Consider the following 25,781-nt stretch of genomic DNA (forward strand, 5'->3'; position numbering starts at 1 on the left):
GATACATACAAGTAGTTTGGGCCCTTCCCTGTCCTTTGGGTGCTGACATCATGTTATGTGTTTTAGCACTTCTTGGTTGGTGACTGTGGTCCCGGACCTTATGGAGAGGCTGCTTGTACGTGTTTAACTAATTAGATGTAGTAATTATGTGAGTGTTGGCTATGTGAAGTAACGGGCTCATAGGACACGCTGACTATGTTTGGTCAGTACAGTAGCAGCTCCACTGATTGGGAGTGCGGTGTGCCCAGGCTTGTCGGAGTGGCAGTCCGGGGCCTCCCAGAAGGATGCCGCTCTGGCGGAGCGTGCCGATACTTGTCTTCACTGACTCTGTCTCTATTTCTTATTCCCTCAGCTCTCAACAGGAGTCATTAAATCAGAACTATATGCTGATCATCACTCACCGCGAGGTCAAGAGGGAATACAACTTGCAATTCTCTGGGAACTGCACTATACAGGAGGTGAGCGAGGCGCAGCCAAGACGTGGGGCTTGAACAGTAATAAAGTCTCTTGTAAAATTTAAAGGGATTGTCTGGGTCTTGGTTATTAATGGTATATCCTCAAGATAGGGCATCAATGGTTGATAATTGGGGGCCACTCAGCACTTCTGATCTCAGTCTGCTGTCAATGTGCACCGAGCTGGAAATTGGCACATTGCAACCTGGGTTGGTATTGGATACAATGGGAGACATGTCCGCATTACTAATCTGGGCCGCTGCATTGTATGTGGAGCTGTCAGCTTCCTGCCATACACACTGATAGTGGGGTGGAGAACAGCTGATTACCAGGGATCCTGAGTGGCTGACCCCCGCCAATCAACTATTGACCTATCCTGCGGATAAGTCATCTATAACTCAGTCCCAGACAAGCTCGAAGTGTTTCTGTAAACTGGCAGACTTGTGACTAGTGTTCTTATGAAGCAGTTACTGGGGTTCTGTACAGATGGTACTTCTAAATGTATTTAAAGGATGCTTTGTACTTTAGACGGGTTGTCCCGTTACCAGGCAACTTTGCTCCTTTTAACACCAGCGGTGCTGAAATAACAAAGTTAGCTGTAGTTCTCAGTCCTGTGTCGCCACGATCCAGCGCTGTAGCTCCGCTGTCGTCGTGATGTTAAAAATGATGCCACTGGATATCATGTGACCACTGCAGCCAATCAGAAGCTGCAGCATAACCACCTGTTCTCCCTGCAGCAGCGCTCATGTCTTGGGGGCCATTATGCCCGCAGTTCAGAGTGGTGATGCTGTGGCCTCTGATTGGCAGCAGCCGTCACATGATATCTGGTGACGACATCTTCAACAATAAACACCCGTAGGACGGCAGGGCTATATATCGCTGGATTGTGGCAGCAGAGGATGGTACTTTAGCACAGTTGGTGGTGTGGAGAAAATAGTATCTGGTAACTGGACAACCCCGCTAATACCTGACGTTTAAGCACTGGCGTGTTCCTAGTGCTCTGTTCTGGGATACAGTCACGAGTGTGTCACAGATGTAAAGAGATGGCATACGTGTGCTGCATGCTGTCACAGAGGAAAAATAGCATACCTCTCAAATAAGGGGAAGTGTTTTGAAGTGTTCAGCTATATCTAAGGCAATTTTGACTTCTGGATGGGCATCTCGGAGAGTTTGAAGTGGCAACCTTTTTTATTTTTTTGGGGGTGTATATTATGAAAACTGTAACCTTCACCCTGCAACAGTGATCTCCAAGTTCAGATTATCTATGATACCAGCACTGGATGGATGACATGGAGGGATGGATGATACATAGGACAGAGGGAGGGATGGATGATGCATAGGATGGATGTGTGGGGCGGGGGCGGATGGATGTGTGGGACGGGACGAGGGGGATGGATGCGTGGTGCGGCGTGGGGTGGATGGATCCGTGGGACAGAACGGGGTCGTGGGGGGCAGATGCGGAGTGATGCATGGGACGGGGACTGGCAGATGGATGCGTAGGGTGGATGGCTCTGTCAACCATAATTTGGATGAATTAAATAGGTATTACAATCCATTACACTTTTTAAACCTATACAAAGCCCAAAGAAAGAAAGAAAGGGAAAAAAAAATGTCTAGATCAATCACACCACCCTCAATAATCCAACATAGTAGGATGAATATATGGCCACTTAAAGATACCAATATATATCAGTTTCCTAACTAATTTAATTAATTGATTCACTTAAAGGGGTTCTGTCATCATAAAAAAATTAATCAAACTACTAACGACCACTTGTCAGTGAGTATGTGAGTGCTACTCATGCTCCGCCCCTGGTTACGTCATCACTTCGGGCCCTGATGACGTCATCGAAGGTCCTACAACATATATAAAACAGAGCCTGACTGACAAAAGAACAGCAAAGTTAGGGCTCTTGAAAAGGGGAGGAGAAAAATAACACAATGAGAATACAACTAATCTATTATTATCTCAGACACAACTTAGCAGTCCTGACAGAAGACACCGACCTACCTCCACCACAGAGATCCGGTGAGCTTAAAGAACCTGTAGTGATGTCATTGCTGTGGGAGGAGCCATTCTGCACTTTGGTAGAAAGTACTGTATGTGGGGTTTTCTCATGCTCTGCCCCCTGGTGATGTCATCACAGGTCCTGTAGGATATATAAAACACAGAGCCTGACTGACAGAACAACACAATTAGGATTCTTGAAAAGGGGAGGACAAAAACAACACGATGAGAATACAACTAAGTGGTTATTATCTCAGACACAACCCAGCGGTCCTCACAGAAGACACCGACCTGCCGCCACCACAGAGATCCGGCGGGCTGAAGGACCTGTGGGGACGTCACTTCTGTGGAAGGAGCCAAGTGTTTGTCTTTTGTGGGAATCCAGATGCATGTAGTGGAGCTGTGTGTGTGTGTGGATCATAATGGATGTACCATGTAGCAGAGCTGTGTGGCGCATTGCGCCACCATAAACACCGGTACTATGATTTCCTAATAATTACTAGTACTTACCTATTCCTCCCCCATCAGTGTTCTTACTGCATCTTCTCCTCGCCGATCTTCTACTGGCGCCTGCAGTCCCTCGGGTCACGTCAATGCAAGCCGGACGGATTCTCCTCTTCCTGTTATGTAGCATCCATTCTTGGCATTCTGCTGCCTGCAGGTCAGTGTACCCGCTCACTAGTGACGTAGCGTTCACTGCCTTGCAGGGAATACTGGGCTATTGTCGAGACTGCGCATTTGCACTGCCTCGCTGCGGGAGTTTATGTACTATTGCAGCGAGGCAGCGTATGCGCAGTCCCGGGAATACCTCGGAATTCCCTGCTAAGCTGTGAACGCTACGTCACTAGTGACTGGGTACACTGACCTGCAGGAAGGAAAATGCCGGCAATGTATACAATGTCACAGGAGAAGAGGATCCGGACGGCTGGAGGTGAGGTAAACAGGGGAACGGCAGGAGCCAGGAGAGGATGAGGTGAGAAGGCTCCCTGGGGAGGAATAGGTAAGTAATTATTTCTTTTCTAATGTCAGAACCCCTTTAATAAAATTGGTATATATTGGCATCTTAGGTGGCCCTGTTTTCCTTCTATTAAGTTGCTGTGTTGAATCCATTACATTTACTCTCTTTTTGAGCTTTATGTAAAAGTACAGAATAACTTTTTATCTCCAAAGTTTTTTTTCTTAATACAGAAAAGTTTTGTTGGTCTTATTTCCTTCTCTTCATCCGCCATCATTTCCCGTCTAATATTGGCCTGTCCGGGTATTTTTGGTAACTGGGTAGGATTCCCGCTCTCCTTCTTTTATACAAGGCCGCTCCCAGAGCTGGTATTTTGGGGTTTTATATGTTAGTCTTGGGTGTAGCCCTAGCTGAAGTGGGCCTGAGTTTGTCATTTGGCACAGCTCATCATTTTAAAGTGACCACACGGGCCTGGAGATTCTCTGACTACCTGATACACACTGTATATAGTATGCGTCAGTAGTCAAAGACACTACATGCTGATCTGACTGGTCGGTGCGGCTCATGTGGCCAGCGCTGGTTAATCAAACCAGGTGTAGTGTCTTAAGCTAATGATTAGGCAGTCAGAGAAGCTGGTGTGGCCATCTTTGTTTCTCCAGGCCCAGAGGGTCGCTTTAAGAAAATGTATTAAGTGTAGATTTCATAGGACTTCACTCCAATGAAGTAAATGGAGAAGGGCCAACTGAGCTGAACTGTCACCTATACGGTCCTGTGTACACTGGCATCTTGGCATCGATTGATAGCAGAAGCCATGACATTGTGTTAGATTTGACCTGTGGCAAACTGGTCCCATGGACGCCATTGACCTACTGTATAACGGAGAAGGTTGGGGTTCCTTCTGCAAGAAGAAGTTGCATGCTGCTCTATGAGTATCGGGCTGTGGCTTAAATGTCCATGTGAACGGAGCCTTGCTGTTAGGAACCTAGGAAATTGCCTCCCCTAAGTATACACTTTGCCTTGTAAACTAATAAGGCAAAGGATTAGCTGACATTTTCCCTTTTATAAAAAAAACACCAAAAAGCAGATTTTGCTGCTGATAACACGTGTCCGGAAAATGTCCAGGTGTACAAAGTTGCAATAAGTAATCAAATTAGAAATGTGTTCCTTATTCTATTTTAGAGAATAAATATCGTATTGTGTGTATCCCTGTCACATGACTAACCCAGGTAGGTGGTTTTGGGGCGTTGGTATACTGTGAAGTATGGGAGATTGACAGCAGGGCCATGGAGTCTCTAAGCCACACTTCCAATTTTGACTCTTCAGTTTTCCCAAACTTTGACTATATATATGGCCTATATGACTCAAGTGCTGAATTTACAATGGTAACGTCAGGCATCACCATTATGATAAAATAACCAAGCTACATCCTATATTCCACATCTAGTTATCAATGTTTTAATGAATAATAGGGGCTTAAATGAATGGAACATATATTTATAGGATATTGCAAAACATTCCTTAATTCCAATGAAAGGAAATCTGCAACAAATTATATATATAATTAGTAGAGTTGAACGAACATACTCTGCCGAGCTTGATGCTCATTTGAGTATTAGCATTCTCGATGCTGCTTGCTACTCGAACGAGCATCAATCCGTATTCGACCCCCGCCACAGTTTTTGGCTCCTCCCCGCTCTGATGTGCCTGTTTTGGCCCCTCCCCGCCGCGATGCAGCGCGCGTCAATGGCAAATTTTTTGGCAGAGAGAGACGAACCGAACCAAGAAAAAAAAAATCGGGACCCGGCGTCCCACATACAAAAATGCTCGAGTTTCCCATTGTAGTCAATGGGGTTCGTTACTCGAGTAGAGCTCTTGAATTTTACGAAAAGCTTAACTCGACTAACGCGGACCCGAGCATTTGGGTGCTCGCTCATCTCTAATAATTAGTCTTAATTGGTACATTTCTATGACTCCAACTCCACACCTTTATTCGCTAACAAAAAACCCCCGATATATTCAAGCTTCCGCAACTACACGCCTCTTCATTAGTCTTTATCTGATGATAAAGCCCCGATCAGACTAAAAACATCAGAATAGCGATCCTGCCTAATTTACTATATTAATGACTCCTAAATGGATTTCTGTATATGAATGTGACATCAGTCTGTTCATAACGAATAAGAGGAACTAAAGATGTCTACATCTATGTTACATTCAGCTACTCTGTCACTATAGATTTTATCTTGGAAATTTTGCTTCTGCAATGCAGCCATTGGCCACAAGAGGGCAACATATGACATTCTTTTCCAACTCCGGCAGGGCCCATTCTGCAACTCCAAATTAGCTTCTGAAATACAAACAGACCGTAGTATAATGGCCGGGTTATTGTTTGATCAGGAGATAATTGGCATATTGCTGGAAGGAGACTTAATTTCACCCTTTTAAATTAAACAATGAGATTTAAAAAGATATAAAATATTCATTAATGTTTAGTGATTATAAAATAGAGGCACATATTTATTTTGCCATTATTACTGTTTCGACGGGGAAATACTGCAAATATATCAAAAATGGAGTTGGCCATTCTGACAAGTTGAAATGTTTAAGCAGTGTTAATGCAATCTACTCACACGCACTATTCTATGTAGAAAGATTCAAAATGACTACATCAATTATTAACGAGCCAAATTAATATTCTTTAAATGTCTCCTCGCTCCTTTCCGTTCTGCGCTACTGTCTCTCGCCACCCATCTGTTTGCATAGTAAGATATACATGGGAAGAACACAATGCAACAAATATAACGACCCTTTAGATTTCCTGCCGGCTGCAAAATTGTCTTTTCAACCCTTTCGCTTCCTCTTGTCATCCTGCAGTATAGTGATATATATATGTGGTAAGTGGCTACAGGAGCGTTTGTGAAGAGTCAAGTTCAATGACTTGCAATAGACAGAATCCACTTTAGTATTTAGCCTGGACCTGAGTCTTATAGAGATGTAGTAATATCACTTAATATCCATAAACGGATTCAACTGTATATAGAAGACTTTGTTCCGGAAAGTTCCTTAGATTTTACTTTGGAAATGTCATTTAGATTTCATGATGGAAGTGGGTAGAAAGCAAATACTCCTAATAATACAACTGTTACTGGACGATACTGAGGGGCTCCCTGGACAGCGACATCTGCATTCACCGCAGTGACAACCTGCTGGAAGGTAGACGGAATACAGGAAAGAAATGATTCAGAAAAGGTGATCAATGAGAGAAGTTTGAGGAGAGGGTTGGGGCGATTAGTCAGTTTATAGCTCGGTGCTGCATGGTGCAAAATAATGTAGTTTATTCCAGCAGGTGAATTTAAAGGAATCTGCCATCTACTCTTAAGGGTGACAGTAGGTGAGCCGCTGGGTCCGGGGGTGTAAGTGTTGTACTTACCTCCCCCATCGGTGTCAGCCACTGCTAAGTAGACCGCCTGCTCTGATTTTATAATGTTAAATGCACAGCGCGTTCGCTTAGCCTATGGGGCGAAAGGTAGGCGACGGGGCTCTTCATTATGCTTCCAAATTACAATGCAATTTAGTTCTTTCTAATTTTTTTTTTTTAATTTAAATTTTTTATTTATGTAAATGATTTGAAAGCTGACAAAACAATTAAACGAAATAAGTAGATCATCAATCACACGGCTTCACTATACTGAGGAAGATCATAGATACACATCATACTGGAAGAAACACCTAGTAAACTGATAAATGCTTGTGCCAGACGTCCGGCAGCTGGGAGAGAGATGTACACTTTGTGGATGTCATAATGTCCGTTTTAGATGCACGGATGCAGTAAACTTTAACTTGACTGAATCAATGGCTTTTTTTTCTGTAAAGTGTCAATTATAAAGTTTTGTCGAAGCCGCGTGTTTAACGCGTTAAGTCTCTATTTAGCAATTACTACATCTGTTCTTATTTTTATATATATATATATATATATATATATATATATATAATATATAATGTAGCAATTGCTAAATAGATTCTTAACAGGTTAAACACATGGTTTCAGGAAAACTTTGAATATATATTTATTTATGCCCACGCCAAACTTGATATTGACTACAAATAAAACTTTCCAAGTTTTGTTGTTTTTTTTTTCTCTCTCTCCAATTTCAGTAGACTCAATACTTTCCCAATACATTGCCTTTTTTTAAACACAAATCTTTTGGCAAGATACGTCCATTATAAATAAGTTAGAATACTCAAAATGTAAAAAAATCCGATACTTTAGTTGATTGATTTAAGCACAAAGATACAAAAAAATACTCTTTTCTTTTAATTTCTTTTTTTTTTTTTAATTTAATCTTTTACTTTTTTTTCTCTCTCCAGTATTTATTTCTAAGAGTCTAATTAGAATACAGTCATACTGAATTTAGAACAGGAAAGGTTATAATTATAATTTTATTTTTTTTCTCACCCACTCTAGTTTTCTTTTAAACAAATATTTTGGTTTTTTCATTATTCTTTGATTTTATTTTTTTGTTTTTGTTTTGAATAAAATTAATTTTTTTTTTAATATTGTGAAGGTGAAAAGTTTGTTTTTTAGTCCTATCAGCAATTTGTATAATTATTAGATTTTTCAATGTCATCTTAACATAATAAATGCATCCGTTCCAGGCGCGAGGTATGAGCATTTGCAGTTCCATCGTTTCCCTCCACATTCTTACAAGGACTTCCTGCCAGAGATCCGTGCTCAGTTATGACAACCCGAACTGTAAGAAGAGTAAAAAAAAAAACCCTCCGCTGGAATAATTGCAATGACCAGTACTGTAATAATCCCGCCTAACAATATGTACTTGACAGGTTGTAATCGTGCTAATTGAAGAGGCTAATTCACACTTGCTTCATTCCATTCAAAGACAGAATCAGCAGCTTGTTTTGCTTTTGACCAGATGGTCGTGATGAACACCTACTGAGCACTTTAAGTGCTTTTGCTGGGATTACAAAGGCGGTGGGCTGAACTCATCTCAAAATGATTTGAGAATATCGAGGAGAATAGAAAGGGAGGGAGGGGGGGGGGGGACCCAGGCGCTCAATGGATTTGGAGAAGCTAAATTAATTCTAGAGGAACCATTGCACACTGAGCCCCCTTTTGATAGTGCTCTCCCCCTTGTTTGTTCTGTATCAATGAGAATGTGAAGGCAGATTACAACAAACAGTCGTAGGCGCTGTGAAAAGGAGAAAAGGCCTGAGAAGCCTTTCATATCATGTGTTGATTTTTTTTTTTCTTTATTTTTTTTTCTTAGAAAAAGTGCATTATTGTGTGAGAATCGCGGATGTGTAGAAAGCCAATTGGTGTTTTTTTTTTTTTTGGTTTTTTTAAGAGCACTATTAAAGAGGTATGAATATTTAAGCAAGAGCAACAGTTGACCGAGTTTAGTGTGGGGAGGCATTGTGCCCAGGGACGAATCGCATTGATTAAAAGTGGCGCCCCCCATTTTAATATGAATGCGGCCGCTTTTTCTCCAGCCTGCTTCTGTTTACTTTGGATAATTAGAATATACTTTTTTTTCTTCTTCTTCTTCTTTTTCTTTTTAACTCTATTATTACTGTAGATGTGTAAAATTTTAGCAGAAGGCTTGGTCGCACCCCCTCCCCTTCCTTCTGTTTAATGCTCTAGATTCTTCAATCACCGAGGCTTCTGCCAACATGAAACACTTGCTCTGAAAGAATGCAGGAGGCTTCGGTTTAGATTGATAAGTGGCAAATTGCACCTGGTTATCGGCGCTTTAGAGTGCGATTTCGGAAGTGCGAGCAGCCACCGTTGGTACTTGTGGTTCAACGGTCATTGCAAGGCTGCGGTTGGAATGCTAAGCGCAGCCTGGGAAGTTCAGGGTTAATAGCGAGTGTTGGTGGCGCTTCTGTAATGGCACCCTAAGTTGGCAGGTGTATAGTTCAGAGCTGTGATTTCCAACCTGTGACTGTCCGGCCATCGGTCATCGCATGCTAGGAGTTATAGCAGAAGAGCCACAGGTCGGACTTGACAGCTCTGCTGACGTATCTGAGGACGTACTGCACTGACATCCCCGATTAAAGGAACACCTGTAGAGCATCTTTTCTTAAAAGTCTTTAATGACATTTCCATTCACCTTTTCAACGGGCATCTCCCTACACAATGCTCACCGTGTCATTCCATGCAAGGAGACACTCCGTGTGTTCATACATTTCCAGGAGGAGTAAGAGAGGTGGACCAGTAGAAGACTCTATGGGAAGATGCTCTGCAATTGGGAAACTCACAACTGCTTTTTTTTCATGCATATGAAAAGCCTATTTTGACCCGTATTTGCATAATACACACCAATATAAACTATTGGGATTCAACATATGCAGCAAATATGCGCATTATATGTGTATTGGCTGTGTACTGATTACATGCTTAATATGCGGGCCAAATATGCCCATGTAACTGAGCCATTAATTGAGTAAATCTGAATTATTTTTTTCTTTTTAAGGTTTTTCAATAAAACCGATGCAATTTTGATCTAATCACGTATAGTTTCTAACATTTTAAAAGCTCATAATCAAAATCAGTCTTAACCCCTTAGTGATGGCGCTATCGTAAAACTACGTCCTGCTGTTGCAGGACGTGTATGGAGGGAGGTAGCGCCGCTATCTCCCTCCATACAGTGCGGGTGTCAGCTGTTTATTACAGCCGACACCCGCGGGCAATAGCCGCGCTCGGCGATCGCGGCTATTAACCCTTTAAATGCCGCTGTCAATTCTGATAGAGGCATTTAAATCCCCCGAACAGCGTTCGGGGGTCCCGCACGGCCCCCCGCGGTGAGATCGGGGGAGCCGTGCAGGTGTCATGGCAGCCGGGGGCCTTTAGAAAGGCCCCAGGGATACCTTATCAGACTGCCTATCAAGCCATCCCCGTGGGGTGGCTTGATAGACTGCCTGTGAAAAAGCAGTATGACGTAATGCTGTAGCATTACGTCATACTGCAGGAGCGATCAAAGCATAAACAAAAAAAAAAAAAAAAAAATCTATAAAGTTTTTTTTAATTGTAAAAAAAAAAAAAAAAATTGTTATAGAAGTTTAAATTCGCCCCCCGTTTGCCATATCCATTATTAAAAAATCTAAATAATAAATTAAAAATATGTATTTGGTATCGGCGCATCCGTAAAAGTCCGATCTATCAAAGTAGCGCATTACTTTTCCCGCACTGTGAATGTCGTCCAAAAAATAAAGAACGCCAGAAATACACTTTTTTAGTTACCCTGTCTCCCAGAAAAAAACGCAATAAAAAGCGATCAAAAAGTCGTATGTACTCCAAATTGGTACTATCAGAAACTACAGAACATCCCGCAAAAAATGAGCCCTCGCTCAACTACGTCGACGAAAAAATAAAAAAGGTATTGCGCGCACAAAATGACCGCAGAAAATAATTGAAAAAAATTAAATATCTTTAAAAAAAAAAAATACTATATAAGTTTGGTATCGTAATCGCACTGCCCCATAGAATAAAAATATCAGATCGTTTTTGTTGCAGTTTGTGCGCCGTAGAAACAGGACGCACCGAAAGATGGTGGAATGTCGTTTCCCCCCCCCCCCCCCCCCCCCCCATTTCTCTCCGCTTAGAATTTTTAAAAAGTCTTTCAGTAAATTATTTGGTACAATAAATAGCACCATTAAAAAATATATCTCGTCCCGCAAAAAACAACAAGCCCTCATACAGCGACGTCGATGGAGAAATAAAGGAGCTACGATTTTTTAAAAGGGAGGAGGAAAAAACAAAAATGGAAAAGAGCAAAAAAGCTCCGTCACTAAGGGGTTAAAAGTAGATCACAACGCACTTTTTGTGAAGTTTTTTTTTTTTTAGGCGTTGCAAAATATATAAACTTACACAAAAAGCTAACGGCCCTCAACCTGAGGGTCCTTTTACTCCAAACGTTTATGGTTATATCAAGCAAATGGCGTCAGAGCTCGCCTGTTCGCTCGGGCAGACACAGAACTCGTTCCGTCGTTCACATTCGCTGTAGTTGTCAATGAGAAGGACGGAACGAGCGCTATTTAAAGCGAACGATAAGTGAATGGCCGACGATTATTTTTATGCCTGCATAAAATAAATGATGGATAAAAAGTGACCGATTGCCATTCGTCCGGTCGTTTCCGTGCGCTCAGACTGAACGATTATCGCCCGCTTCCGCTCGTTTGAACAATTTTTTGAACGATAATCATTTCATCTCAAAGAGCCTTTAGACAATAATTAGAACTTCTAAGAATCAGCCTTATCATTCGGTTAGATGAGGAACTCATAGAAGTTGTGGTAAATTCTTTTTTGACCTCGCCAAGTGGCATAAAGAGTTAGTATGAACCTAAATGTAACAACTAATGCGTCCTGTTTTCAGTAAACTGGAAACGAGTGAAATGTATACTTAGTCATGGTTTTAGGTATATTATAGCCGCGCTAAAATCTTTAATATCTAAAGTGTTTGGAGGGGCGCCCCCTACTGTCTGCTGATGGCAGAATTTGGGTTAAAGAAGGATCAGACATCAGGTCATAAACTGCCCCCAGAGGAACCCGACAGTGGCTTATTCCAATGTCCCTGCGCTAGACCGAGTAAATGGAGAGTTGGGAGGAATCGCTGGCGGACTCTTTGATGTATGGGCTACTTAATTGGCTGCAAGGATAAGGGCTCCTGCACACTGGCGATCGCGATATCACTGCGAGAAAATCACAGCAAAATTGCCGTTTTTTTTCATGAGATGTTCGAGTGTCAGCGATGCTTTTTCTTGAAAAAACACCGCTGCCACTTCCTCCGATTTCGTCGTGTTTTTTTTTTTTCCACGCGTTTTTGCTGCCATTTCTTTTATGTGGACGTCAATAGGACTTTATTGTATTAAAAACGCATCGCACAAAAAATGCAAGTTTGTGCTTTGCGATGTGATTAAATAAGAGTCTCCATAGGGAAACATGGGAGATACGGAAAAAAAAAATGCAGAAAGATAAAACATGTAGTGATTTTTTTTTTCTCTTCCCCGCAACATTGCAGGAATGAAAATATCGCAAATGTGAAGAAAACCATTGAAAATCACTGGTTTTCACAATTCTGCATTTTCACTCATTCGCATTGCTTGAAAATGGCACGATTTTCTCGCCAGTGTGATGGCGCCCTCCATGTGAATGCCTTTGTAAATTAAAGGGGAGATTTCACCTGTTCTGACTTGTCTGTTTTTGTAATTACACTATGATGACAAAAGTATTGGGACGCCCACCAATCCTGTGCTGTCAGGCGAAGGGGATATTTAAATCACACAGGCATATCCCAATACAGAAACCACCAGACGCAGAGCTGACAATGGGGTACGGCGGTGGGATGTCACCTGAGCAACCAATCAATATTAGACATTGCAGTGCTTTTCCACCTTCCAAAGTCCACTATTGGCAATGTTATTCGGAAATGGAAAGCATCTGGTAGGTGTGCAGTGCCGCCATGTTTGGAGAGACCTCGTAAACTAACACTACATGGGTAACAAAGCCTTGTACCAGCTGTGAAGGCATCGCGCACATTGCTGAAACACTCACTCAGGAGGTCTCATGTCATTGGAACATCCATTAGCACCAGAACCATCCATAGGGAACCGCATGGGAAGGGTTACCTTGGACGAGTGGCTGCATACAAGCCCAACATCACAGCAGTGAATGCTCAGGATCACCTGCGATGGTGCTTGGAGTGTCATTCTTGGACTGTAAATGAGTGGGAGCAAGTGTTGTGGACAGCTGAATCACAGTACACCATCTCCCGATCAGATGGCCACACTTGGGTGTGACGGTTGCCTTGAAAGTGATTTCTACACGGCTGCATTGTACCAACAGTGAACATTGGAGGATGTTCTGTTATGTTGTGGAAAGGACTAGGGGCCATTGGTTATAGTGAAGCCTACCCTCAACCCCAATGGGTACAGAGACATTCCGGACAATGCAGCATTACCTACCCCATGGCAATACGTTTGTACAGCTCCATGTCTACCAATATAACCAAGCAGCTTGTCATACTGTATGCATTGTTGAGGCTTGGTATGATGAGCAGAACGTCTGCCAACTTTATTGGCCAGCCCAAAGTCCGGATCTTAATCCCATCGAGCATCTTTGGGGTGAAATGGAACGTCCAACACGCCCATCATCCCTTGCATCACTATATGAAGCTCTCTTTGAGGAATGGAGGCAGATCCTTCCACAGATCTATCATAATTTGGCAGAAAGTGGCTTAGGAGGCTTACTGCAGTCACTGAGGTCAAAGGTGGTCCAACACCATATTAAAGGTTGTCAATAAAATCAAATGTCTTCACCTTCTGTGTGTGTCCCAATACTTTTGTCAACATAGTGTACTTGTATTCCTCATGAAATATGAATCCTGGATGACGATATCTTAGGCCTGTGCTGTTCCTCTATTATTCCTCATAGAAATGTATGTATGGGTGTTCTAGGTTAGTGGTTGACCCTACACAGTCTGGCACTGCCCGCTCTGATTGGGTAGTGTCAAACTGAAGGCACACACTCTCAATTGGTAACACGACGTGATCAATGAGCTCATACATCTCTAGAGGAATGGCACAACTTAAGTGTTTTAAGAAAAGATGATCCATAATTGACATTTCATGGGGAATGCAAGAATTTACTAAAATAGATCTGTTAGTAAAGCCGACATATCCTCTTTAAAAGGCAAAGTGGCAGACCGACATGTGACCTTTGAACCAGTTGTAGTCTTTGAACAAGAAGTGAGAATAAAAGCAATAAATCCAACTGCATCTGTTGACCTCCGCTGACCACCGCTCACCTTTCTGTAGCTTTCACAGACACGGGTGTCTCCTGCCTGAACCAAAAATTCTGCTAAATAAGGTCTCAACTCTGGTGGCCAATACATCGTGTATCTGTGTCAACACTATGGGGTATTGTTTGTTTTTTATGTCATTACGCTGGTGTAACCCCTAACCCGAAGTGATATTACAGCCATGTTGTGCTTTCCTCAAGTTTAATCTGCAGTGCTTACTATGTATTTATCTAGAGGACAGGGGCAATTAATTTAGGGTGTCCTTACTTCTGGTTAACATGGAGGTTTCACCATTTTTAGTTTTCACAATTTATGAGCTAACTTGGGTTGCTTCTGCCCGTCTTGTTTGTTTTCTGTGTTGGAGGTATAGCATAGTCTTGTTCTTGCTGTTTCGGTCATTTGACCTTGGTATCAAGCTGCCGTTTGGGGGGCGATCACACCAAGCTATAGAGAGAAGAACGGACCTTCACACTGCTAAAGTGTTTGCAAGAAAACCGCACCAGCGGACACGGTTATGGGAAGAATTCACTGAATAATGGAAGTATTTGTCAATATTTTACAACAGTGGTAACTTTTTTTATTATTTTATTAAATAGAATTCCTTGAGTAATTTGACATTTTTGTTAAAAGGCATTAACCCCTTAGCCATAGCGCTATAGCGGAAGGTAATGTTGTTGGAAGGTCCATGAGAAAGAAATTATACATGCTGCTTCGGTGCCTTCAAAGAGGTGTTCTAAACTGAGGTATTTATACAATCTCCACAGGATATGCCATAAATGTCTTATAGATGTAGAACCCACCACTTAGACCTGAACCTAGCTACTGAATGGGGGGCCCTCATCTACAGTACCAGATATTTATGGTATATCCGAATGTCTAAGATTAGAAAACCCATTTAAAACTGCATTCCTTCATCTCTGGTTGGAGATTTGTTAATTGGAACCTTTGATACAATGTAACAGTCGCACTGTTATTGCGTTTACATGTGTTGTGTACACTTGAAAGGGGGATTCCACAATTTGGCTATAAGCTTTTGTTTATGCCCTATATGGCACTATGACAAACATTGGGAACTTTGGGAGTTGTTTTCTTCTGGTTCTACTTGATGCTTCGACTGTCAGAAGCGGGGGACTGTGACTGTGACCCTGCTGTATAGAGGTCTGGTGAGACCACATCTGGAATGCAGTGTTCACTTCTGGAGACATCGCCTATAGGAAGACATTGATAACCTAGAGCAACTTCAGAGATTGGCTGCAAAAATGGTGGAAGGTCTCAAGAGTTAAAGAACTTAAATTGTAAAGCCTGGAGGGAAGAAGGAGAAGAGGACACGATGGGAATCTTTTATATATGTTACAGCAGGAGAAAAGGGAGGGGAACATGATGAAAAGATATTATATATCTATATATATATATATATATATATATATATATATATGTATGTTATAGGAGGAGAGAAGGGAGAGGGGGACATGATGGAAAACTTTTTATATATATATATATATATATATATATATATATATATATATATATATATATATATATATATATATTACAGGAGGAGAGAAGGGAGAGGGGGGACATGATGGAAAACTTTACATATGTTACAGGGGGAAGAAGGGAAACATGATGGAAACCTATATATATATGTTACAGGAGGAGAGAAGGGAGAGGAGGTCATGATGGTAACCTTTATTAATGTTACAGGAGGAGAGGAGGGACATGATGGGAACCTTTATATATGTTACAGGGGGAAGAAGGGAGACATGATGGAAAACTGGGAATAGTTGAAGAAAGATCAAAAGCAATGTTAGAAAATATTATTTCCTGAAAGAGTAGTAGATGCTTAGAACAAACTTCCAACAGAGGTGGTTGAAACATTAACAATAAATGAATTCAGGTATGCCCAGTACAGCGCATATTCGATTTATCCTCCAAGAAAGATATAGAAAGGAAATCTATGGGCAGACTAGATGGACCATATGATCTTTTTCTGCTTTTTGGTTCTCTGTTTCTATAAGACTGTAACTTCTTGCAGGTCTAGTCCCTGATATTACGCTTGGGGTTGTCTTAACATGACAAACCTTCTTGGAAATGCGGCCAGCCCAGCGATAAACTGGTCATCACAGGTCTGCTTTCTGACAACGGTGCGGCACAATAATTGCAAGTTCTCTGTGGAAGGATTCTTGAATTCAGTCCTATATATGTAGAAAATCCACAGCACACTCAGTAGTTTTGGTTAACCATGCCATAAAGCAAGTAAGCGTGCCATCACATATACGCCATCCAGAAGATTTTCAGAATGATTCCAGAATAATAGTGTTTCAGCCTAGCGAAGACCTTTCCTCAATTTGTGCCGGATATCAGCATTAAAGGAAAAGCGGTTGCCTCTCCAAGATGCAAAGGCTGGAGAAGAGGATTCTGGAACCCATGTGGTTAGCAGTTGGGTTGCGGCCATACACTACCCAGGTTGTAGCCACTGAAGGGCAGATGTATGTCTGTCAATGGATGGGGGTAGGTCCACTGGGCAATGAATTACTGATATTTAATGGCTGGCCACTCTGACTCCTATAGGGGAATCTTGTGTGAGGGGCACCCTTCTATGACTTCTGTATTCCCTAATTAGGGTATAGGTAAAGGTGTTGTCTTACAGCACCCATACACATTCAATAGCTGTCAATCGAATTAATGCGCATTCCGCTGGCCTTTTTTTCCCGACCTAACGCATGTCTACTGAACTGAGCGTTCAGGTATTGTTGTTGGGGAGAAAACAGGCTTACATCCCCAAAAATAAGGTTTTAAGGATTTCACTTGCCCCATCCTCCTCTTCAGAGCCATTGACCATCGGGACAGTTAGGAGGCCCCCATACGCATTAGTTCAGACAAATCATGGCATTCGGTGGATATACATCTAATGTGTATATTCATTGTGATGCTGATCTAAGTTCGGCTTTGTAGCCTTATCAGTTTAAGTCACTTTTGACAACTCTGATGCCAATGACTGTCTGTAAATATATAGATTATATTTCTCAGCCCAAACTTGAATTTTCCTTTTCGAGGGTGCAGTTCTTTAAAAATCGGGTTTCTGAAAACGGGCGTTCTTGTTTATGAAATAGTGTATTGTGTAGCGTGTGGACCTTTAGGATCTTCTCTTATACTAAGTCGCACATATTGCGGTCTAATAGAATTACATGTCTCTGCCTCTATACAAATAAATCTCTATTAGTGTTTCAGCCAAGCATATGAGTCCGCATTGAACACAACTGCAATGAGTGTCAAATCATATGCTGGGATTTGTGTAGCTTCCGTGACCAGACACAGCAGATTGGGATTTTTCTACGTTTTTACAGCTGCAAGAGCGAAAGCATCTGCTACCAGCGAAGATGCTATTGTCCCGGCGCTGATAGTTGCTCTTCTCTCCTCCTCGTACCGGGCTCAGGATTAGATGCGACACTGATGAAGTGCCGTTTTAACTTTTCACCAGTGCAGCTGTTCCCATCCAAGGCCTAGGTAGCTTAAGTCTATCAGATAGAGCCAAAGGGACATCCATGATCAGAGGTCATCTCCCTAAACCGTCTTCTCCAGGGAGGAGATCACTGCTCCATGTGTTGAGCAGCCTGAGGATGGACGGTCTTCTGCTCGTTTCTGTTTGGAAAGGAATACCATTTGCATAGTAATTGTCAGCTCTTGTCCCACTCTTGCAGTTTAGATAATGCTTAGGGAAAACAGTGGCAATAGTCCTGCCTAATACCCCATACTGTTCCTGTTATAAGTGAGTGTAATGTAAGCCTCGTCACTAGGCCTGCAGAATACCGGATGGTTCTTCTGGCAACAAATGAGGACTTCCAAGAAGTTTCCTCTATGCGATAAACGAAAGTTTTTAACATTTTTGCAGATTGCTGCCAAATTGTAAGAGTCCTCTTAATAGGTACTTACCTGTCAGTTTGGTGCACAAAGCAAAAACAATCCAATGAAGGTCTTTGCTATGAGCACTCGGAAGATCCTGATTAGAGATGAGCGAGTATACTCGCTAAGGCACATTACTCAAGCAAGTAGTGCCTTAGCCGAGTATCTCCCCGCTCGTCTAAAGATTCCGGGGCCAGCGGCGGGGAGGAACAGAGGGGAGATCTCTCCCTCTCTCCCCTCCGCTTCCCCCCGCTCCCTGCCACAACTCACCTGTCACCCACGACGGCCCCCGAACCTTTAGAGACGAGCGGGGAGATACTCGGCTAAGGCACTACTCGCTCGAGTAATGTGCCTTAGCGAGTATACTCGCTCATCTCTAATCCTGATATAATCTTAGAGACCATATATAAAAGCTGGGATAACAGAAAATCGGAGCTAAAAAACAAAACAAAACTCCTACAAGTGGCACACTTATTTGCACGGACTCTCCGATAGTCCGAGGTGCACAGGAATTTTAGGAGGTTTATTTTCTTTTTCATTTATTTCTTTTTTTTTTGGTCTATAGTGCTGAATTGTTAGCATTTTTTCCTACTGTCTACCAGAAGTGGACTGTCGCATGTGGCCAGCTGGACATCGTTTTTTTTTTTTTTAAACTACAGTGCTGATGGCCTATCCTCATAATGGGCTTCCATTAGCAGAATGATAGGGAGCCGACTCCAGCAACCCTTCCGATCAGCTGCGCTTCAGCGAATGCCATGCCCCATCCTTCTTTCCTAGGCACAGCTCTGTGTTTGGCAGTGGCCATGCCTGGTATTGCAGCTCAGCACCAATCAGTTGAATGTGATAGAGATGCAATCCCTGGCACTGCCACTATTATGAGTACGGCACTGTACCTAATAAACAAGGGTATGTAGCGCTTGTTGCAGCACCACAGCGCCTTCAATCAGCTGATTTGGAGGGTGTGCTGTTAGGTCCCCCCCACCGATCTGATATTTCTGGCCTATCCTAAGAGTAGGCCATCAGTATTGTAGTCTTGGAAAAACCCTTTTTGTGTGATGATCCAAATCATTTAAACCTAAAAAACAAAAAAAGTGACAGCTTGACTCCATACCTCCCCAACTTTTTTTTGCATGACTACAAAGTTTATGCAAATGTGCCCCAAAGCGTGAGTTTCTGGGATGTTTTCTTACTCTTCTTAGGGAAGGGCATAACCTGTCCTATGCATGATTTTAAAATGTTGGGGGGTATGGTATGTAACCAGATGTTGCAGCAGGGGTGTACCAAGAGCCACTTGTTTATTTCTATAATCTAACAGGAAGCTGAGGCTGCAACAAGCACAGGCCTAACAAAACGAGGTAGTGGAAGATTACAAAAACATCATGTGGCATTAGAGCCCGCTCACCCACAGCAGCCAATGACTGTATTATCCAAATGACATTTTCAGCAATATCATATGGCCATTGGCTCTTGTGGATTGGTGGAGTTTCAACCAAATGCAGTTACCGAATCATGGGGGTGCACCCTTAGAATTTGGCTAAAACTATATGAAGTTAATCTATTATTGTATCCTATCTGCTTCTAGCTTAGATTCCCATCTTAAATAAAAAAATGTTTGGCATTAATTTGCTTTCTCTTTTTTCCCCTTTAAGGCCATATTTACATGGCCAAAAAAAAGTGAGACTCGCAGCTCTCACATATTGTAATAATCCATTGTTTTCAGTGGGCTAATTCACACAGGTGTTTTTTCTATTGTACCGATACTATGAGGCAGGAAACGGGGAGCAGGCATTATTGTCATGTGAGAACAGGACATGCAATGTGCGGCATCTTGAGTAAGGCCCAATGCCCACGGACGGATTATCACTGCAGAATTCATGGACAGACACCTGCCACAAATTCCACAGCAATGTCCGTCCATAGACGTGCCATGTTAAGGTTCTTCCCTGCCCACGAATGGAAATCAACTGTGATTTTCTGCTCGTGGAGAAGAATTGCAGCATGTTCTATTCTGTGCGGAAAAATGCACAGATAACTTCCATTGCAGTCAATGGAAGCTATCACTCCTGTGGCAAGTCGCCGCAGATCTGTGTCATGGCCGGCGCGACAGCAGCGCCATGCCCTGTACTGCGCATGCATGCCGACCTGCCGGCTGAGAGACACCATGGATCTGGACAGGTGAATATAGGGTCTCTGGCCGGTACCCAGCCGTGAGCATGAGGACTAACTTGGGGGGCAGCTCCCCAGTGGTCATGTAAATACAATCTCCAAAACAGGACTGTGCATGTGAAAGTTGTATGTTTGGATTGGTTTACCTTTTTGATGTTTTTTTTTTTTTTAAATTTTTGTTGCAAAGCCTAAAGGCCCATTTACACACACAGATCATCTTTAAAAGATTGAAAGATCAGCGATCATTTTGCATAAAGTACTAATAGGCACTCATTGTTATTAGCACTTTATCAGCCTTATTTGCATGCAAATGAGCTTCTGGGAGCTGTTACAGAACTCAGCATGAGGTCTGAGCTGTGTAATTAGCTCCATTGTTCCGCCATGGGCTGCTAAGAGAAAACAATGTAATCATCCCATGGAGAATTCAGCACCATGGACAGGAGGCACAGGGTGCGATCCTGCTTATCAGCTCTTCTGCCAGTGGGGCTGAGAACAGCTGATACAATGTTATCAGCTCTTCCCCGTCAGAACACAGTGTGCAGTCCTGCTTATCAGCTGTTCTGCCAATTGATGGTTTTCAAACAGTACTGCAAACCGTCATGCAGCAGAAAACTGAAAGATGGGCACATTTAAGGCCCATTTAGATGTCTTTTGAGCGACTTTTCAGCGATAATCGTTGTCCATTAACAGCGTAACGGGATTGCTCAAACGTTGAGTGATCACCTTGCGCTCCGAGTGGGTGATGCAAAAGACAAGCAGCGCCGCTTGTCTTCTGCATCCAGCTCTTCCCCGCTCAGAGCGCCAGGCTGTTATACAACCTAGCGCTCCGAGCAGAGAATGCATAAAACAAGTGGGGTGGCCCCGCTTCTTCTGCATCCAGCTGTTCTCTGCTCGGAGCGCCCGGCTGTTGTACAGCCGAGTGCTCCCAGCGGGGTATGGAGAACACAGCTGGACCGCTCTGTTCTTCATACCCAGCCTGTTATCAGGGAGCGGGATATAGCTGAAACAATAGTATCAGCTGTATCCCGCTGTGAATCCCTGATAAGGATCATCGTTGTCTTTCAGCATGCTGAAAGAGAACTATGAGCGACGGTAGAATGAAAACTGCATGATGTCAGTGCAGTTACACACGACGATTATCGCTCAAAAGACAGCTTTTGAGCAAATTTTGAGCGATAATCGTTGTCTAAGGCCGCCTGCACATGGGCGGAAATCCCGCGGCGGGATTTTCCGCGGGATCTCTGCCACTGAAAGCCTGCATAGGAGTGCATTACAATACGCACTCCTATGCAGACGGCCGCGGTTTGGCCACAGTCCTATTTCTGTGCGGGGCTCGCAGAGCCTCGCACAGAAACGTCACTCACCCAGCCACCGGCTCCGGTCTGCGCATGCAGCCGGCACATGAAAGAGCCGGGGCCGCCAAGCGCGGGTGAGTACGTGCTCGTCCCTGCAGGCGCTCGGGTTGGGTCCCGCGGCGAGAATTCTCGCCGCCGGATCCGACCCGCCCGTCTGCAGGCGGCCTAAATGGGCCTTAAGAGTCTAGCAGGCTATTGTATTTATATTTAGTACCTTCCAAAGATCTTGCATATATCGGATGTATTGACTTGCTTGTTAGGTTCACATACAAATAATGATTGATGACACATTGGTAATTCATGTCATCTATAAGTTATTAATGGAGGTCTAATCACTGGCCTACAATCGATTACAAGAATGATTGGACCATTGCAATTGTTGAAGGGCTGCAAGTCTTTCCAATTTTCTGAGGCATTGCGCCGCCTTTGTCAGTTTACTCTATCAAATATTGCATTGTTGAAGTAATTGAGGCAAAATAACTAAGCTGCAGTACCAAAAACGAGTTGAAAATGACACTGTCTCATAGAACCCAAAAGGGTTGTGAGCCCCAAAGATGATTACAGTATCCACTTCATTCTTATGACTGAGGTACCTGACCAGAGCTGCACTGATCACATATCAACGGAGTATCTAGCAATATGCCACGAATTTATATTCATTAAGAAATCCCCATAATAATGTATTTTCACCCACAGAGCTAATGATCACTGGTTGTTCACATATCTCTGGAAGTTTGAGAAACTTACATGTGAAAATTGGAGAAGAGGTACCTATGAGGTATCTAAACCTGTCTGCCCCCAAAAATCTCTTCACTATCAAAGTTGCCCTGATTACATGTGATTCTTGTTCTGGTGTTTGGTCTAATCCACTTTAGTATTAATGGTCCCCTGATGATTGTCCTGCTGCTAGGAACCCCGAGGTCAGCCGTAGTCTATTAGACAATCTGGTAGCAAGTGTTTAATTCCCCTGCAGCACCTCCACAGGAGAAATGAAGCATTACACGGTTATCATTGAAATCAATCGGATGTCCATGGAATAAAAGGCCGTGCTGGGTCCTCCAGTGAGAAAGAGATTCTATGTAGTACTATAGGGTAATTAAAATTGTGTTACTGTTTTATAATTAAAGACATTGCATTGATACGTATTGAGAACTTCATATGCCCATCGCCTTTGCTTATCTAATAATTGTGGCAGTGCTTTCCCTATTCTTTCTTTCTGGGACATGGTCCTCGCCGCAGATGGGGCTTTCAGTCACATGTAATATTAACTGCACATTTATTTGTTTGTTTGCATTAACGAGACTAATGAGGACTTGCTCTTTGTGCGTTCTGCATGTCATCGGATCTTAAAGTAATTATCTGGCACTGCATAAAGTGACAGTTCATCTGCTGTAGAGGTGACTGAGAGGTGCAGATAGCAGAGATCACATTTGGAGAGGGTGTTATCGGGGCGTCCGTGTCATGTACCTACAAGATGTTCTTAGATTTAAGTTGTTAGTTTAGTGTTCAGTCCAAAATCAATTCTGCATAGTATAGACGGCGTGAAACTACCGAAGGCAGGACAGTGAGAGAAACTGAGCGATACCTTATAGTTCTGTCAAAATGAGCGAACCCTTTGCATATATACCAAGAACAGTCTATTCCCTCAACTTAGTTTCCCTGCATGAAATTTAAAGGGGTATTCCAACTTGAAGCATTTATCGCCCATTAAATAGGTTATAAATGTTAGTTCAGTGGAGATCTGACCGCTGCGTCTCCTACCAATGGCCAGAACGGGAACTCTGTTCTTCTTAACCGCAAGACAACAGCTAGGAGGAGTGTAAATAGAGAGGTGGGGTGCATGCTCTACCGCCGCTCCATTCAAAGTGTATGACACAGATGAAAGTGGCGGAGTACAGCACTCAACTGTTTTCGTCAGTGCCATAGGCTTGAAGGGAGCTGGGCGCATGCATTAAAACTTCTCCTAGTTGTGTTTATGTGGCTGGGGGATACAGGGTCCCCGTGGTCGGACCCCACTGATCTAACATTTGTCACCTATCCAGTGGATAGGCGATAAACGCTTTAGGGTGCATTCATATCTATGATGTAATGATATGGAATTTCCGCTGTGGAGAATCTGCGCCATTTCTGGTAGTGTGAACATCCCCTTATGTTGGAATACCACTTTAATAGTATCTTGCATGAAAGTGCTTGTATGAGGAAAAATGGCTTTCTTCTTCTTCCTTTCTAAAATCAGCGCACCTCTTGGCTTTGGGTTCTTTGTCTGGTTAAAGGGCCTCCCTTTTAAAATGAATAACTTTGGACTGCAATACCAGGCACAGCCTGTGGACCATTGTGGCACAGTTTCTGGGTAAAAAGCAGATACATTTTTTCTGATTTCATAAACTAATTCAACTTTTCTCTAAATGTTTTTATGTGCTTTGAAATTGGCGAAACATCCGGCAAGCCTTCAGCAAATCAGTAGGTTGACAGATGGGTTGATAAGCAGATTGATCAATGCATGTCCGGCAGTTTTCTGGCCAGCCTGTGTTTTTAGGTTCTTGCAGCACCGACGGCTGGTGGACTGTTTGTATGTTGCATCTATAGTGATACATTTCATCCAATAGGTCTATTGTGGCAAAATCCTGCAACTGTCCCATCACTGAAAATAAGTATCTAAAGTGGTTCAAAGGGTATTCCAGCATCCTGCTACAATGTATGACGCTGCAGAAGCTGCTTCTACCTTCCAACCCCATGTCCTTTAATTTCTAATGCATGATCCTGAAGAGAGACGGGAACATGCACTGCTATGTGTTCTGCGACTTATCTCTGTGGGAGTGGGGTGAAAGTGCTAACTTTTTACAACTAATAATATTATATGTTTTTTCCACTTCTGGAATACCCTCTTAAATCTGTACTTCAGGGCTATTTAGGAATAATGTGAATGTTCATGTATATACAGTTTTTTTTTGTTACTTTGTTATGCAACAGTGCACTTTTTTTTCTTGTTTCTGTACTGTTAATATATTTCTCTATAGAAATACAAAGTTTACAACTTTGATGAAAGGCGTTTTTGACAGAAAAAAAGCAAAAAGTTTTACAGTCCAAAGACTTAACATCCCGGGGAGGAGAAAAAGTGTTAAAACTTCGAATTCGTTGGATGTCTGTACATTTATATACCCATTTCCCTGGCTTTCTTTGTGTTTCTCAAGGGGGAGGAGGGTCCCTAGTTAAAGATGTAAAACATGAATTTCTTGGTCCCAGTGCACTTACACAGAGCCTTGCTGAGATTAGAGGAACCCTGTTGAGCTACAAATGCTTCGGGGCATCCCCAGCTCGAGAGGCATGTGAATCTGGGCATGGGAGGAAGGAAGGATCTGCTTTACATTTAGTTCTGGGTCAACGGCTCTTAATGATAGATTAAACGGAGGCCCCCGAATAATGAAGAGGTTTGTACAGTGAGTAGCGCAAGTACCAAAAGTCCATGGTCTAGAATGGTTGCTTAAACTTCTAATACCTCGGAAGAACATGCCAATTACTTAAAGAATTTGTACCAACTTAAGATCTTCTATATATTATCTTTCCAACCAGCAACCAAGAAAGCTGCCTTCATGTGTGATAAAGACGGGCGAGCTGCATTCTAGGGAGATTTAATTCCTTTTCCTTTTGCGTTAGTAGTGTTATTTTTGAGTTTTTAGCTATAAACGTGTGGTTGTGAATGTGTTCTTATGGACTGACAGGCTGCAGTGCAGCTCATTAGCTACAGTCATTTTGTAAGATCTCCAATGTCAGGGTTTTTTTTAATAAGAAAAATAGACAAAAGGTGAGAAACTGTCAGATTTAACTTTTTTTTTTTTTTTTTTTTAATTTTTTAATTTTTTTTTATAAATCACAATTAAGGATGAGCGAGTATACTCACTAAGCACTACTCGCTCGAGTAATGTGCCTTAGACGGGTATCTTCCCACTCATCCTTAAAGATTCGGGTGCCGCCGCGGGGTGGGGAGCTGCGGGGGAGAACGGGGAGGAATGGAGGGGAGATCTCTCTCTGCCTCTCTCCCGTCCGTTCTCCCCTGCTCCCCGCTGCGACTCACCTGTCAGCCGCGGCAGTCCCCGAATCTTTCGGGACGAGCGGGGAGATACTCGTCT

General features: G+C 42.8%; 1 protein-coding gene across 1 annotated transcript in view; it reads left to right on the plus strand.

Annotated features, from left to right (window-relative positions):
- Positions 1–25,781, plus strand: part of FAF1 (Fas associated factor 1) — a 256,577-nt gene that overhangs the window by 64,952 nt on the left and 165,844 nt on the right. The window contains exon 7 of the mRNA XM_066597616.1: positions 353–458. Within this exon, the coding sequence (XP_066453713.1) occupies positions 353–458 (106 nt within the window). The remainder of the gene's footprint in view (positions 1–352; positions 459–25,781) is intronic.

The sequence above is a fragment of the Eleutherodactylus coqui genome, chromosome 3, assembly GCF_035609145.1.
Source record: "Eleutherodactylus coqui strain aEleCoq1 chromosome 3, aEleCoq1.hap1, whole genome shotgun sequence".
Taxonomy (NCBI): Eukaryota; Metazoa; Chordata; class Amphibia; order Anura; family Eleutherodactylidae; genus Eleutherodactylus; species Eleutherodactylus coqui.